The 15,235-nt window shown below is 49.9% G+C and overlaps 6 protein-coding genes across 6 annotated transcripts; all 6 read right to left on the bottom strand.

Annotated features, from left to right (window-relative positions):
- Window positions 1–799: 799 nt before the first annotated feature.
- Window positions 800–1,933, bottom strand: GNI_068960 (hypothetical protein; the record flags this gene model as incomplete). Its single annotated transcript, XM_011131952.1, has 1 exon — window positions 800–1,933. The coding sequence occupies one exon, from the start codon at window positions 1,931–1,933 to the stop codon at window positions 800–802; it is 1,134 nt and encodes a 377-aa protein (XP_011130254.1).
- A 509-nt stretch (window positions 1,934–2,442) lies between these two features.
- Window positions 2,443–3,423, bottom strand: GNI_068950 (hypothetical protein; the record flags this gene model as incomplete). Its single annotated transcript, XM_011131951.1, has 1 exon — window positions 2,443–3,423. One exon carries the CDS (start codon window positions 3,421–3,423, stop codon window positions 2,443–2,445), a length of 981 nt encoding a protein of 326 aa, XP_011130253.1.
- Window positions 3,424–3,563: 140 nt separating this feature from the next.
- On the bottom strand, window positions 3,564–4,988 carry GNI_068940 (ubiquitin carboxyl-terminal hydrolase; the record flags this gene model as incomplete). Its single annotated transcript, XM_011131950.1, has 1 exon — window positions 3,564–4,988. One exon carries the CDS (start codon window positions 4,986–4,988, stop codon window positions 3,564–3,566), a length of 1,425 nt encoding a protein of 474 aa, XP_011130252.1.
- Window positions 4,989–5,401: 413 nt separating this feature from the next.
- GNI_068930 (hypothetical protein) lies at window positions 5,402–6,595 on the bottom strand (the record flags this gene model as incomplete). Its single annotated transcript, XM_011131949.1, has 2 exons — window positions 5,402–5,731; window positions 5,807–6,595. 2 exons carry the CDS (start codon window positions 6,593–6,595, stop codon window positions 5,402–5,404), a joined length of 1,119 nt encoding a protein of 372 aa, XP_011130251.1.
- Window positions 6,596–6,907: 312 nt separating this feature from the next.
- GNI_068920 (phenylalanyl-tRNA synthetase alpha subunit) lies at window positions 6,908–8,669 on the bottom strand (the record flags this gene model as incomplete). Its single annotated transcript, XM_011131948.1, has 2 exons — window positions 6,908–8,348; window positions 8,560–8,669. 2 exons carry the CDS (start codon window positions 8,667–8,669, stop codon window positions 6,908–6,910), a joined length of 1,551 nt encoding a protein of 516 aa, XP_011130250.1.
- A 69-nt stretch (window positions 8,670–8,738) lies between these two features.
- On the bottom strand, window positions 8,739–15,213 carry GNI_068910 (dopey, amine-terminal domain protein; the record flags this gene model as incomplete). Its single annotated transcript, XM_011131947.1, has 5 exons — window positions 8,739–14,303; window positions 14,428–14,497; window positions 14,544–14,682; window positions 14,725–14,931; window positions 14,973–15,213. 5 exons carry the CDS (start codon window positions 15,211–15,213, stop codon window positions 8,739–8,741), a joined length of 6,222 nt encoding a protein of 2,073 aa, XP_011130249.1.
- Between the last annotated feature and the right edge of the window lie 22 nt (window positions 15,214–15,235).

Raw genomic sequence — 15,235 nt, 5'->3', positions numbered from 1 at the left:
CGGTCCGGGCTGTCAGGGTTGGCCCAGGGGGTAGAGATGTTGGTAACCCAACCGCTGTGTCCCTTTAGTAATCCCTTGTATTCGATAGCAGCGGCAGCCATGCTAAGTTTACCAGCAAAAAGGCCCCAAAAGTTGCGCTTGAAAAAAATCACGTACTGTCCCGGGCCATGCTTCTAGCAAGCCCAGCCGCGTCCTCTCGCACAACGGCAGTCGCCCGAGGCTGTCTTGGTGACGCCCGAGGCTGTCTTGGCGACGCCCGAGGCTGTCTTGGTGGTTCACAGCCTTAGCGGGCACGTGTATCCCTCGCTAAATCTGGACCAAGAAATGCCGATAGCAAGCACATCTCGCACCATATTCCAATTATCAATGTGGTTGGAATGCGCCAGTTGTTGTGACATAAGCACGTTGCTGGCGTCCAACCCAGCCGATAGGTGCACGGCCGGTTAGAAAAATTCACGAACCGGCAGTTGAATTCTGGGTGTGATATTTGATGTCTACCAAACCTATACCAGACGAGCACGACGAAATCCCGGCTGGCTCAAACGAAGGTTATTTATTTTTGCGGGTTTCAGGAAGTCACTGTACCATATGAGAGCAACAGCAACTGCTAAGGCCCGCTGTGGGGGACTTATCTCTTTAGACTAGTCCGGAGCTACGCGGTGGGTTTCATAGACGGTGCGACCTTCAGGTGTTTCGTGTAAGTTTCTTCACCACTCGGTTGTATGCGCCGTACCGTTGAAAAAAAAGAGGGCAAATAAAGAGTGGGACATAACGACGGATGGTTAGGACGACGTGACAATCACTGCATACGGACCCGGCATACGAGTCTTCTTCGGCTACGTCTCCGAATAGTTTTTTTATTGCTGGGTAGCTCGATCATTCCTCGTCGTATCATGGACACAATTCGTTCTCGTAAGGCGTTCCCAGTCTCGGGTGCAATGACCCGTCGTAGCGAGCTCCTCTGCCGTGCGCGGTCCTCTGGTAGGGCCACGTCGTCTCCGCTATCTTTAAAGGTTCGGTTGCCCTGACGCCAGACGGGCGCCTGGCCAGTGGCAGCAAGTTCCTTAGTTTGCGCGGCGACTTGCTGCTTATATAGCCGCGAGTTCTCGGCGACCGTGTTCGCCTCCTCAACTTCCTGCATCGCCTCGTCCACCCGAGCCCACTCCCTCGCCATTTCTTCGCGGTGGTGTTTCAACTCGGCCACCTTTTTCTTCTGCTGTTCCACCAGCTTCCTCTTCGCCGCCTTGATGGCTTTCCAGCCCGTTAGCTTTGGCGCTGGCTTGGTGTAGTCTGTGTTGTCTTCGGCAGCCGCGCCTTTAGTAATTTCAACCTCATTACCTTCAACCGCGTTATTTTCGATGGCTTCAACGTCAATACCCTCCAGAATCTCGTCCAGGAGCTCCCGCTTGACCTTTGAGTTAGTTTCGTCTTCGTACCGCTCGCTCTTGGTCTCATCTTTTAGAGCATCGTGTTCCTCAAAGAGGGCGTCGTCTTCTTCCATATACAGACGCGCTTTGGCAGCTTGTTCGAATAAACACTCTTCCCATACGCCTTTGTCGGGATTCGCAGACTGTCCCGCCTTGGGCACCACAACTGCTGGAGCGCGCGGCCGAGCCTTGGTCTGTACCGCACGTTTGCCGCTCCGCACCACCTCTTCGCCCCATATATCGAACGCCTGGGCGGCCACTCGCTTCCGTTCCCCACGCTTCGTCTTACTCCTTAATGCTGCCTGTGCCTCAGCCAACTCTTCCGGACGCAAGTGTACTGCCTGCTTGATAACACGCACCACCTTCTGCTGCTTCTTACCCATCTTCCCCGTCGTATCCACCACAAAGTCGTCATCGTTCAGCTCCACCCTCTCCGCTGCCGCTTTACGACCAAGAGCCGCCACCAAGCCACCAGTGTCCTTTCTCCGCCACTTCCGAGACACCATATTCTTAACTAAAAAAATCCCCCGTCCAAAGCACTGCCATCCGAACCAGAACTCTCCGCTTTGGCCACAAGGAAAAAACATCTGCCAGCCAAGCACGCCATTCGCTGTTGAGTTTCCCAATATCAACCAACACTCGACAACACCCGAGCAGCATACATCCCATCATAACCTTGAAACTAGTTTATCAACTTTGTTAGCCCACCGCCAGCATTTAGTGCGATGTTCGGCTGTGACGGGCGTGCAGTTCAACAAGAAGAAATATCACAGGAATAACGAATTACGCTGGCTACGTCTAATCAAATAACCGCCTTCCACTGAATAGTAGCAAACGTAGGCGTCATACCAATGATTCTGGTAACAACACTAAGTGGTAGTTAGCGAGAGCACACTTGTTTGGTAGCCTCGTTCACAAGACCGATTTATAGCGGAAAAATAACCAGAATCTGGTGCGTGCCAGGACGGGCCAGACAGACAGACAGGCCCTAATTCGTCGCTGACATCCACTGTGTCTAGAGTAAATCGTGGATCCAACCATCAGGCCAGTTTCTGGACAGCTCAGCTAAGTGCCACGCTAATGGCAATTCGCTTAGCTGGGAGTTTGTAAATGGCGCAGTCGCTTCCTGTCCATTCCACACCGCGTGCATCCAAAAGCCCGCAATCAGTTGGTTAAGTGTGGCCGTCTCACCGCGCGCCTCCAGCGCCCTCAAACGCAGGTACATGCTACCCCATGGTTCCTGGAGCGGGACGTACTGTGCTCTTGGGACGACTTGGACTGGGGCTGGTTGAGTCCTTGGGACCTGGGGCCAATCGGAGCCACGGCCAAGTAGCGGTCCTGGACCTGACATCCGTGGGGGCGGGTGGGGATGCCCCTCGGACAAGAGTCCTGTGGATTTCCCTTGGGTGCCCGCAATCGGCCACGGTCCGAGCGCAATGAGCACGTCACTTGGACCGAAGCGGGGGGTGACTCTGCCCATCAAAGAAATTTCTGCAGTCAGTTCGGGGGCGTCCCTGCCCCAGGAAACTCGCATTAGGTTTTGGCATCCTTGAGATACGTCCCACCTGAAAATGAATTGGGCAACTTCGTTATCGACCGAGTCTTCGTTCGCCATTTGTGAGTTCCCCTTTGGTACAGCTGAGTCCCCGTTCGCCATTTGTGCGTCTTCGTTCGCCGCATCCGTTACCTGCCCGCGCTTCTCATCACTGCAGACGGCAGCAGCGTAGTTTGTAACCAGGGCCGTACGGAGCTCTGACTGAGTGATGTTTGAAACTCTGGTGCGGCTTCGCAAGGTACCAGCGCGAACCCGAATCCCTGCAAATGGTAACGCGCCTCGCCACCAGTCCTCAAAACGCGTCTGAGGCTCCTTCAGCCGCAACAAGAGCATCTCCGCCGTATCCGGCACTTGTTCAAATCCGGCCTGGCAAATCACCTTCTGTAGCGCCAACAGCAGCTCCTGTCCCACGGTATCTACCACCGACAAACTTCCGCGCATTTTTTTTTAATTAACGGCAATGATAACCGAGTGCGGCTTCCACGCTGGAGTGCGGCTGGAGTGCTTCCAATGATCGTGTACGTCCGGTAGTTTGTGTGAAGCCAGGTCGCGGTGCAGGATCAACGCACAAGCCGATACAGCTAACTACGGCCGCCGAGGATGGCTTGGATATCGGCAAGGTGAGTGTCGGCAAGGCGGCTATCGTCGCTGTTATCCCGCGGGTCCTCACGATGCACTAGGGCGCGATAAACATCTTGTTGATTGCTGGGGGTAGCAGCGGTAATTTCGAAGGTCAAAGGTGCGTCACAACCTAAGCCAGTGGCCAGCTGCTGCGATTGATTCCTGGCGGCAATGGCCTCGGCAATGGGCAAATCGACCCTCTCGAGCCGGCCTTTGTCATTCTCAGGAAGCTGGTGGCATTGAAGCTGGTCACATTGGTCGAAGGACAAGCAAGGGCCCGTACACTTGTAGAAAGCAAGAACGGCGCCTTCGCTAATTGCTCGCTCCACATCTGCACTAGCGACCTGGGACACGCAATCGTCGTCGACTATGTACCAATGCCTTCTTTTGATGAAAGAGACATAATGGCCCTGCTCCTCAGGGGAGTCGTTAGAGGGGCAATGACACACCACAGCAGCCGCTTCATAGTTGGTAATAAATTGTCCTTGTGCTGAGAGGGAGACACTTAGTGGATTCACGATGTCTAGAGAGTGTTCTTCACCAGAAACACTGATTGTTGCAGGTGTTCGTGTGCGTATAAACTGTAGCACTAGACAAGAGGGTGAGGAAAGCAATTCGGTTTCAAATAGATGATCGCATGACTCATTGCAATACTCGCAGACGTAATTACTAACCGTCTCCTCATCCATTCGTTTATTGACAAGCTGCTGTAAAGTATCTCCGCACCCGTAAACGGGTAAAAGACGATTGACGGTCCTTCGCAGGGATTTTCTTCGACATTTAGAGCAAGTTGTCGACTGCTGAGTAATGAACATAAAAATTCTTCCAAACAATGTAGTTAGTTGCTTCAAAGATGCGTCCAAGTCCACCAAGTCGCTACTAGACCCCCGTATCCGGTGATTTTGTATCTGGGCTTGTATCATCCATTCTAATAAATGAATAAAGAATTTTACCGCATCCCCTGGCTCTTGACCATTGAAGTCAAGCTTAGATCTTCTGGCATAGATTTGAACCATTTTACCAAATGATGATTTGCTCAATGTTGTTGGAGACTGTTTTCGAATGAATATCATAAATCGACATGACAAACAATTTTTCTCATTCGTACATTCATCATGAGAAATATCTTCTTGATTCGTATCCTGTACTAAGTACATTAGGCTTGATATTACACTGTTTAAATAGCAAGCATTGGCCGCATTCTTCAATCCTATGGGCTTTGTCTTATTATTCCAACGCCATTCTTTTAATGCAGAATATAATACATGGTCTGAATGTGTGTGGACAGGCAGAGTAGCTGTATTTAACTCAATCTTCCGCCTCTTGTTTTTTTCTATTACGAATGCAGGGACACTTGATAATATCTTCCGCTGGTATATAATCATTAAAAATATCCTTGATAACTATGGTGGCTCTCCCACCTTTACCTCTTCCTGCCATAAGACGTAAAGGCAAAAAGAGCTTTGTACAAATCTATAAAGGAGAGGATGGTAAGGAGCTATCTAGACATAGAACCAAAACACGAAGTCGCCAAAAGAATCTAAGACGAGACACACGCTCACAACAGACCGACCAAAACGAAGTACTCGACCAAAACGAAGTACTAAATAAATCAATACCTATGGTGGCTGCACCTTCACAACCACGAGCAGTGCGGCCAAAACTACCAAGCAACAATATCATCGATATGTCCAAATACAAAAATCTAACAACGAAGAAAACTCCTAACCAAAACGGTCTTGAGGATAAAGGTTCTCTTGACCAGAAACATCTTCAGCCGAAGGATACGTCCTCTGGCCTAGTCTAATCTTGCCACCCGGTTGGATAGTAATCTGGATGGCTTGACTATGTTATTCATCAAATAACTTCGAGAATACCCAGAAGAAATACAATCTGTGTTTATTTTGTCAATTAGATGAAGCCACGTAACAATTGTCTCTTCAATTAGGGGGCTAGCACCATGGTTCTCTTCCACCACCTTGACAAATTCATTCAATAGTTCAATAGCCTTCAGTCCTTCTGACTTTGGGATACATCCTAACTCAAATCGAGCATCATGGATGGAGTCTTCCAGTACGGTTAACTTGGTACTCTGCCAATTGACGGCTGTCGGTATAAGCACGCGATACTAAACAAACAGATTTGTGTGTGCCAAACAGATTTGTGTGTGTCAAACAGATTTGTGGCGAAAGAGGTGATTTACATGTCGTATAAACACTTGAGTGATATAATTATTCAACTGGGTGTTAGTGCCTGCAAGCCGTAATTGTATCCTTGGCGAGTTGGGCTCGCCCATGAGGTTAAGATTGTTTTGTAATTCTTTAGCCATGGATAGTCTTTTCAAACCAATCTGGAATTCAGCCATAGAAGTGATTGTTGGAGACTGGCTTTTCTCTAGAACGTTTTTGACAGAAACGCTAAGTTTAATTGCTAATTCCTTCCACATATTTTGCCTGATTTTTCTCAATGCCTGAAGCTCTTCATGACATTGAATTGTCGCCAAACTCTGTGCCGCAACCTTCACGGCACTGGCTTTCAAAATAGCTGTACTAAATGGCTTGATCATAGCCACGCATTGCTCCAAGGTCTGACATTCATTTATAAGTTGTAAGCAATCATCAATTATCAATGATCGAATAATCTCATAATCCAACACTCCCATATTATCCATTATCATTAGGCACCCAACCAATGTCTGTTGATCTCTGGCATCTAAAGCAACCTGCAAATGATGCAGCACCTGCTGTCTCATTCGGTCCATGAGATTCGTTAGCTTATCCACCCTCTCTCGGGTTATATCAAATTTTCTCAAAGCTTCCAGATTACGAGGAACACTAATCATTATCAAGCCATTATTACTACTCGCATGAAGCAGTTGAGTAATGCTATTAGGTATAGCATCCGGTAAATTTTCCGTCTCATTCAAAAATTCAGCAATCAATTCCAACAGCTCGTACTGCTCAACTGCCTGTTTCCAATCTGAAGTATCCATATTCTTTCCCTCACAAAGACTTGCATTTATGTCCGTATGTAAGGACAATAGCTTGCCATCCACATCACTCCAAATTTGACTTATTTTGGCAGAATGACTTGTAGCTTTTGTTAGTGATCCTCGTGACTCATTAACCAGATTCTGAAGTTGTCGGGACAATATCTTGGAGCATTCACGAACCTGGTCGAGAGTTTTGTCAATATCACCCTCACGTACGATATCTATGCATAAAAACAAATGAAGCACACGCGTGTGCAACCGATTACTTGCGATATATGTAGGTGATTGCAGGTCTTCAAGTAATTTATTCATTTAAAAAACGCTCAGTTTGGCCTTCGGACCAATAAGTTCACGAATATCTTTTACATTGTAGTTGATCATTGTGGGTCTCTCAAGGCTCAGACCCCAACCGAGAACAACCAAATCTTCAGGGAGCCCCATTGGTCGGAGCATTTCTGGTCTGAAAACTCCAGAGTTACCAATTTCAGTCCATTTGTTCAAAGTTGGATGGAAACCAAATATTTCCATAGATGGCTCAGTATATGGATTATATGCCGGCTTGAATTCGACATCATTAATGCCGATTTTGGCGAAGAATGTTTTAATGATTCCCATGAGCTCAGATAAGGAAGCGGTTGTGGATGCTACGATGCCTTCAATTTGATGGAACTCCGCTAAGTGTGTTGCATCGAGAGTTTCGTTACGGAAGACGCGATCTATGGAGAAGAAACGTCGGTCAATTTTGACGTCAGGGTTCTTCTGGTATTCCATGGCCAGGTGCCGGAGAATGCGGCTTGTAACTGCGGTTGTATGTGTCCTCAAAATTAGTTTATACGACTCTTCCGCATCCCACGGGAACTGCCAGCCGTGGCTTTCATGGTCGCCCGATTCGTGGATCTCTTTCACGCGTTCGAAGTACGTCTGATCCATGAGATGAGTGGCCTCGCTGATATTGTCCAGCGCTCTAGGTCCATCCAAAGCCTTCCCTTCCGAGACCAGCTGCTCGTGCAGAGCTACTTGCTCGGCCACGTCCATCGATCTTGCCGGGTGCTTCAGGAAAAAAGTGTCGTGCGCATCGCGCACCGGGTGCGTTTGGGGCTGGAAGAGCGCGTCGAAGTTCCAGAACGAAGACTCCACCCAGCGTCTGGTGTCCATCTCCTCGAAATTCATTTGCTGCAGAATCTGCCGGAACATGTTCATGGTCTTAATCAGCGGATGGATGCTACCAAAGCAAGGCGCAATTCCTGCTGCGTTGAAATTGTATGGCTTGAACTCTGCCCCTCGCCACTCACCCGTCTGCAGGATACTCCGGTCCAGATCCACCAACTGCTTCGCTAACTCCGTACTGAACAAGGCCGTAGGCCGCGGTACAAAGTACGTCACCGAACTCTTCACCACCATCTTCCGCTTCTGCAAACCTGCAGCGTCCGTCGGTACTGCACCACTCTTCACTCCCTGCAATGCCGTCTGCAACGGGTCACCCAACGGCATTGACATAACCTCCAATAAGTCCCCTTTTTTTACCGCCCATTTGTTCTTTAAACACTGCGCCATACCGCGAGCCAATACAGGGTCCTCTTTGATCGAATCCACCTGCTTCGGCAACATATTCATCAGCCGCACCTCCGGCGACCCTTCCCGCAAAATCTCCTCACCCTCCTCCGTCAACGCGTACTCCACGTGCAATTGCGCCTCCGTCTCAATCTTCCCCATCATCTCCAACGACTTCAAAATACCCACAACTGCAGAATGTCTAACAAACAACAACTTCCCATATCTCCACCGCCCCTACCCGCTGGGGTTCTCCACCGCCCCTACCCGCTGGGGTTCTCCACCGCCCCTACCCGCTGGGGCCCAATCGTGTGTGTACGACTCGGTCACGACTGGTGCCTCAGAAACATTCGTGTGTGCACACACACAACAGGAAGTGATGCGCGCACACAACGGCAGACCCTTTCGCTTACTCCCAGTTTAGCTCGCTGGCTAGTGCATTTGAGTTGACATTATCCTGGCGTTCGAAATGCTGCTCCAATTGCTTCAAGAGCGCAACCTGCTGTTCTGCTTTGGTGGCCATCGAATTTTAAAATATCAATCGCTCTTCGAGCGGTGGGTGGGGTTTCCTCTGATGATAAATGTTTTCTGGCTAATAGTTCCGATGGAGGTCGTACAGCACTGGCTTGCCGGTAAGTGGGTCGCTCTCTAGCGAGCACCGGAGGATCTCAACGCACTCGGCACAGCCGTTGCATCTGCGCCGACCGAGCACGACCCGGCACGCGTCGATTGCAGACATGGAAATGGTGACGGGGTCAGTTAAAGGAACGTGCTGAACTAGTCCGGTCCGCATGGAAGCGAACGAGTCATCCGCAGCGGGGACGAAAAGAGGCGTAGTCCAGGGAACAGCCTCCTCACTGTTCATATCGATGGACTTTCGCTTCGCGTCGTGAGACCTCACCTCATGAGACCTCGGCTCATGGGACCTCATCTCATGGGACCTCAGATCCAATGAGCCCTCCGCTCGAACGTCTGTTCTGGCGTTTTTGCAGTCATTCGAGCTGGGTGAAGAGTAAACCACTTGAACTGGCTCACCGTGATTGGATACCGCGCTGCTCTTGGTACCTACGTTCGAATCTTTCATCTCCGGCATCTCTTCCAGTGGCATTCCCTCAAATGGAATCTCTTTAAGTTGAATGTCTAACTGATCGTCATGGAAAGGCGGGTCTTGCTTCGCGCTCGGTCGTGGCTGAGTAGAGGTATCGTAGGTTACCACGTATGCATGCAGAGGTCCCCCTCTACTCAAGAAGTGGGTGGCGAGAGGCAATCTGAGGACAGCTGCAACCTCAATAACTTTGATCGCTCGTACCCACAGAATGTTGAGGGGGTGGACTGCACTGTCCGATGGCATTTTGTTGTTACCAGAGTACATCCCGGGTGACAGCAAAGGCAACCAAGCGTGTGACACCTCGCACACGACCAACGGCCAGAAGCTGGAGGTAGGGCTAAGGTGCTGTCCAAATTGGAAGGTCAACACACTCAACAAATATAGTACTGCTTGCCTCAGACGTAGAGCAGGCGCCCCAAAGTCGTTGTCGTCCACGCTTCGTCTGATGTTGGTGATTACGTTAGTCCATACCGTCTCTTCATGCAACAAAATCCCTGGGGGCAAACTGAGTGACAATAAAGCAAGCCTGCAAAGATAGTCACTCTTATTCCGCAGGTCAGTACTGCGACTGGTGAACATAGATGCTGTTACCAAAGGCTCACTGTCGACTACATTCCCCACCGTATTTATCCAGGTTTGCGTAAGGAATTTTTCGAAAGCAAGAACTAGCGGATCCTGGAAAGGTTTGATAACTTCGGACTTATATATCGGAAATACGCGGCTGTAGTGCTTCAAGTACCCCGAATGGTGCTTGGACACGGTCTGCAAATTCACCAACGCAGTCAGCAGCCTCCAGTGGGGCCGAGGCCGATTACCGGGCGCTTCCTTGATTCCTTTGATAGCTTTAACCAGAAAAGTATTACAACTCGTCGTGTACTTCGTAGCAAAGACCGCGTTGTTACTGAAGGTATAATCGAGGGAGAAAAGACCCAGCAGGAGCCATAATCTTGTAATGCTATATAGCACAATTTGGCATTGCGATTTGGACGAATGCAGTATGCTATCCATGAACAATGATGGCAGACTCGGACTGGATAATATGCTCAGGATGATGTGGGAGAAGCCCGCTGCTTCATTTCCGGAATCCTCGATCTTTCTGGGCATGTCAATCATCTTTTCGACCAGTGAGCAAAACGCGTGCACACACGTTTGTACAGCGCATTCAGTATGATTAAAAGGGAAAGATATTCTGGTCTTGCCATCCGGACCGGGTTGTATGTCAACTACCCTCCCGAGAATATATCCTGCACCAAGAAGAGATGCTCGTCGTCTGGGTCTAACGAAGCCGCCGCTGTCATGTCGCGAGGACATTTCTCCTTTGGCGGATGATGGCTCGTAGACCCACTTGGGGTTGAAGCCAAGAATGGTTAGCGTCTTGGCTTCATACACAAGCATTGAAGGGGGGTACGGAGGTACGAAATCGAAATGCTGCTTTTTCGTCGGCTGCGATATTACCTGCTGGGAGTCGATGACGACTTTGACAATCTTGTCGACGGCAAATGTTTGACAGGGAAATGACCTGGACAGGTCGTAGATTAGTTCAGATAACCACGCAATGCTATCGTAGGCAGTGAGATCTATCTTCAGGGCGATTGTCTCCAAGCATTTCCACAACGAGCAGGCCTTCACAGCAGTGCCTCTCGTGGAGCAGAAAAGAGTATAGTAATGAAGGAAGCCTAGAATTGTGCAAGAACGATTGGTAAAATTTGTCTCTGCAGCCAGCTGCCAAGTTCGTTCCAGGGAGTAGGCATTTTGGATGACGTTGAAAATATTTGTTTCGCCGGGATTAGCCGACAGAACGGAGTTACTCGCCCAGACGTTGCAGATGGTAACGAATGTAGATGCTTCGTGAAGACGGGCCATGCTGCAGAGGAATTGGTCTCGGCATTTGATAAGTTTGGTATCAGTGGTCCTTTCGAAGAAGGGTGAGTTGACAGCGGATAGGCAGAGTTGTTCCATGTCCTGTGAATGCTTGGTGGTATCGTGAATGCCATGTTTTCCCTGAATTAATCCGACAGGGAGCATATCGTAAAGACTCTTGTCAATGGTCTGGTCCATGTAGGGGATAGGGGAGGTAGCGAGAGAATTCAGATGAAGAATAAAATTCCTTTGGATTCTTGCCGCGGTTGAATGGTTCAAAGTCCGCACTAAGAATCTGGCAAACTGTAGCCGTACAGTGGGCGATCGATCTGCCAACAAAGCTAGAATCTTCAGGGCAGGGATCATCGCCACTCTTTCCTTGTTGTGTGCGACAACTATCGCGCTATTGCTTCGCATTAACTTGGGAACACTGCCGGGAAGGGCGCTTTCATCTTCCACGGATTCCCGGCAGTCCACCATTGTGAACAGAACATTGAACACGGGTTGCAGAAGCCGATAGGCTTCTTCGACACGGGTTTGCTCACACGTATTGAATGGCGATGTGGCCAGAAAGTCTTTAAGACCTCGAAGTAGTGAAGGCCGCGTCTTGACCACAGAGCACGTGGATAGAGAAACGGGAGCCTCGTTGTACCTGGAATTGACAATGAGGTGGAGCATGCAATTTAAGATAATCGAAGCCATTTCGAAGCGACCATTCTGACATGTTCGAAAAGCACACTCACTCATTGCAGCCAAATACAGACCGCTCAACTCGCCACACACACTCTCAATGGCTACATGATGGATCGCCCGAACCACCTCCACCAGCGTTTGGTCGGATCCGCCCTCTTCCGACGCAATCTTCATGTGGTCGTAGACGAAAGAATTGAGCGCAAAATGGAAACAAGTCCAAGCGGGTCGCTGGGGGGTCTTCCGAGTTATCACCGCAGGACAAGACCACAACGCCTGCACAATATGCTCCGGAATCGCACATATCAAAGGACAAATACGATCCGGACCTCCCTCATGATTCTCAGCTATGTATGGGATCATGTGAACCAAAGCGCGCGTATTGCTCAACACCAACGGAGTCCTTGCCAAACTTAATGTAAAGTTGCATAAGGCCTTCAACAGCCTCTCCACCCCAGCCTTCGCCTCTACTCCCGCCAATGATACACTCCCCGATTTCGGGCTCCGCAACGCTGGACTCTTCCGGAAACCCGCCGGACTCTTTAAAACGTCGATGTTTTCCGCCGACTCATACGCAGCCTGATACTCCTCCAGCTTGTGGACGCCAAATGCCCACAAGGTATTGTGCAGTAACGTGTGGTTGCCGCCGGCATAACTCTGGTTGCCGGCATAACTCTGGTTGCCGGCAAATTTCTGGTTGCCGACGTTCTGGTCATCGCCGTAAATCTCAACGCCGTAGCTCTCGCCCCCGTGCTTCTGATCCTGACCACGTTTCTCGCTGTTCAGAATGTACTTGGTAGACGCAGCTACAATCTCCGGCAAGTGCAATTCTGCAAAGGACGAGGAGGGCAAATCTTTGCCCATCGACCAGCATCTAATGATGGGTCCCATAAGATGGTTGAGAGCGCACGAACAATGCGATTTTTTGCAGCTCGGTAACTCCACAGAGATTTTGGATCCAGGAAGTTCCTCCGCGGAAAGTGCAGGACTGTGTGGGGTCTCCGGTGATGGTATCTTCCGATCTCCGGCCACGTCCCGTGTCTGTGCGGTGGCGACGTCCGGCGACGGCAGCGCTCTGCCGCCTGCAGCGACTACCTCGTCGGACTCCGTTGGCTGCTCGCCTCCGTCTGCCGCCGGCACCAGCTTCATCTGTGTGCCTGCCTCACAGGCCAAGTCAAGACAGACAAAGCCGGCAGCGCTGATCCAGAGTGTGCTGCAACCGTACAAGTCTATCAGCTGTTGGAAGAACGACCGAGATCCTAAAGCCGCCAGCTTCTCGGCTTTCATCAAAATATGGTCCGGCGGATGGTCATCCACACCGACCTCAGGCCACTCCGAGTATGGCACACTATCTGCTACCAAGCGGATAGAACTGAGTTCATTTTGCACACCGATATCACTCTTGGCCGCGGCGACATGACGGTACACTGAGTTCCAGGCCTCAGCCAGCTCTGTTCTTTCCTCAACATTATTCACCGTCAGACCCGTTAAGACCAGCAGTCGAGTGGTGAGCCCCAACGGAAATGGAATGTTCCTATTCACATAGTTATCACAGATGAGCATCGACTCTTCCAACGAACTATACCAAAAGGAAATGGGCACCGCCGTCGGGGGCGACAGTTTGCTCTGGATGTCCTCCCACAGGCGCCCTTCCATGGGACGGGACAACGCAACATACAGCGGCCATACATCAAGCTCTAGACTACGAGTTTTCGATTCATCTTGTCGGTCGTCCTCGCCTAGTTGTTCTTCTTTCCCTAGTGGGACCTCGTCTGTCAGTCGATCCTCTTCCTCTACCCGGTCCTCTTCCTCTTCCCGGTCCCCTTTCTCCAATTGGCCCTCTTCCTCCAATTGGCCCTCTTCCTCCAACCGGCCCTCTTCCTCCAATCGGCCCTCTTTGCTAGTCTTGTTTCGTTGTCCAGTCTGAACCGAAAGCTCCTTGTACTCTTCGTCCAGTAATTTTTTGGCGTTGCTTAGACAAGTTGCGCCAAACAATAAAGGATATTTGAAACCCATATTGTTGCACCAACCATGGATGACTGGCCCATACTTTGCTGTAAGATCCGAGTACAGAGCTACTGATGCGTTGGATCTCGAAGGTAAGGGTCCACGAGCGTTCGACAAAGCATTACTCGTTTGTGACCTAGGGACCAGTGGTCCTGGGGGAAGTGGTCCGGAACACACCCGAGACTCCATATACCCGGTTAGCACTATGTTGTTTATAGTGCCGATCACAGTAGACGCATGGGCTGCCAACACCTTTTTCAAGCGGCACACTACCGACTGATCTTCCAGAGCCAATAGCGGAGTAATGTTGCCAATGATGGCAGTCATCGCGTTCTCATCTAGATATGGTAAGCCAGTCAACAGGATATCCAACAGCTGCCGTGAGCACTTAAGGAAATTTTCATAAGCTCGCTCCGAAGCGTGGGAGGAGGGCACCGCACAAAAGTAGGTAGCATCCTCTATTGCGGCCGGGCAGGCAAACACTGGCAGTAACTAAATACAGGAAACATGTCCACAAGCGATCGGCTCAAGTGACTTGTTGCTACACCCGGTTGCTACGACTGGTTGCTGCAACTAGTTGCTACGATTGGTGGTTGCTTTTGCGACGTGGACTTACTCCATCTCCGTCTAATTGCTCTATCCTCCGAGCCATGACTTTCAAGGTCGCGATGCGGAACTCCTCCTGTCTAAAAACAACCAGCATTGAAGATGATGTTCCGCCCCTCCTCTTACTCGGCAACGATCGACCAATAGGCTTCAAAAGTTACTGACCGCCCCCATGCCTTTTCACAGGTCAGGAAGAAACTCGATAATGTCGCAAATTCCGGGCACTTCTCATTCTCTGCTCCCAATATAACCGCGGACATGACCACTAAACAATGGAATAAGTTATTTACCCCTCACCCACACCTACTGACGCTTAACGGTTCCAGAATATCTAAGCAGGGTACAAGGAACTCTTGGTACATGTTGCAAATCTCTATCCGATTCGAATTTGAAGCATAGCCATATAAGGTCACTAATGGCGGCAGCAAATGCTGCAGACAAACCAGCGTACCCGCCGGCCCAACGCGATCCAGAATACACTCGTATACCTTCAATGTTTTACTGTGAATTCCGCCTGCAAAATCGCAATGATGTACGTACTTATTGTAATCTTACTTGGCAACTGAGGATTTAAACATTTGAAAAGTACTTTCGATATCGCTAGTAGACATGGTATAGGCTGATAGCCTTCATTTGGTTGCCGATTTAGTGATTTGGTCAGCTTTTGTAAACAAATTGCTAAGTCAGCCCACTCTTGCGCTTTGTCAAATTGCAGTAAGGTTGCGTGTATATCACTTTCCAGCACTTTCCATTTTGTGGCTGGGACCTCTTTCAAAATCGGAGGGCATTCAGACATCTGCCCAAACCTTTTTTTTTGG

Source organism: Gregarina niphandrodes (assembly GCF_000223845.1).
Source record: "Gregarina niphandrodes unplaced genomic scaffold scaffold00011, whole genome shotgun sequence".
Classification (NCBI taxonomy): domain Eukaryota; phylum Apicomplexa; class Conoidasida; order Eugregarinorida; family Gregarinidae; genus Gregarina; species Gregarina niphandrodes.
This window is presented reverse-complemented; position numbering and strand designations above follow the sequence as displayed.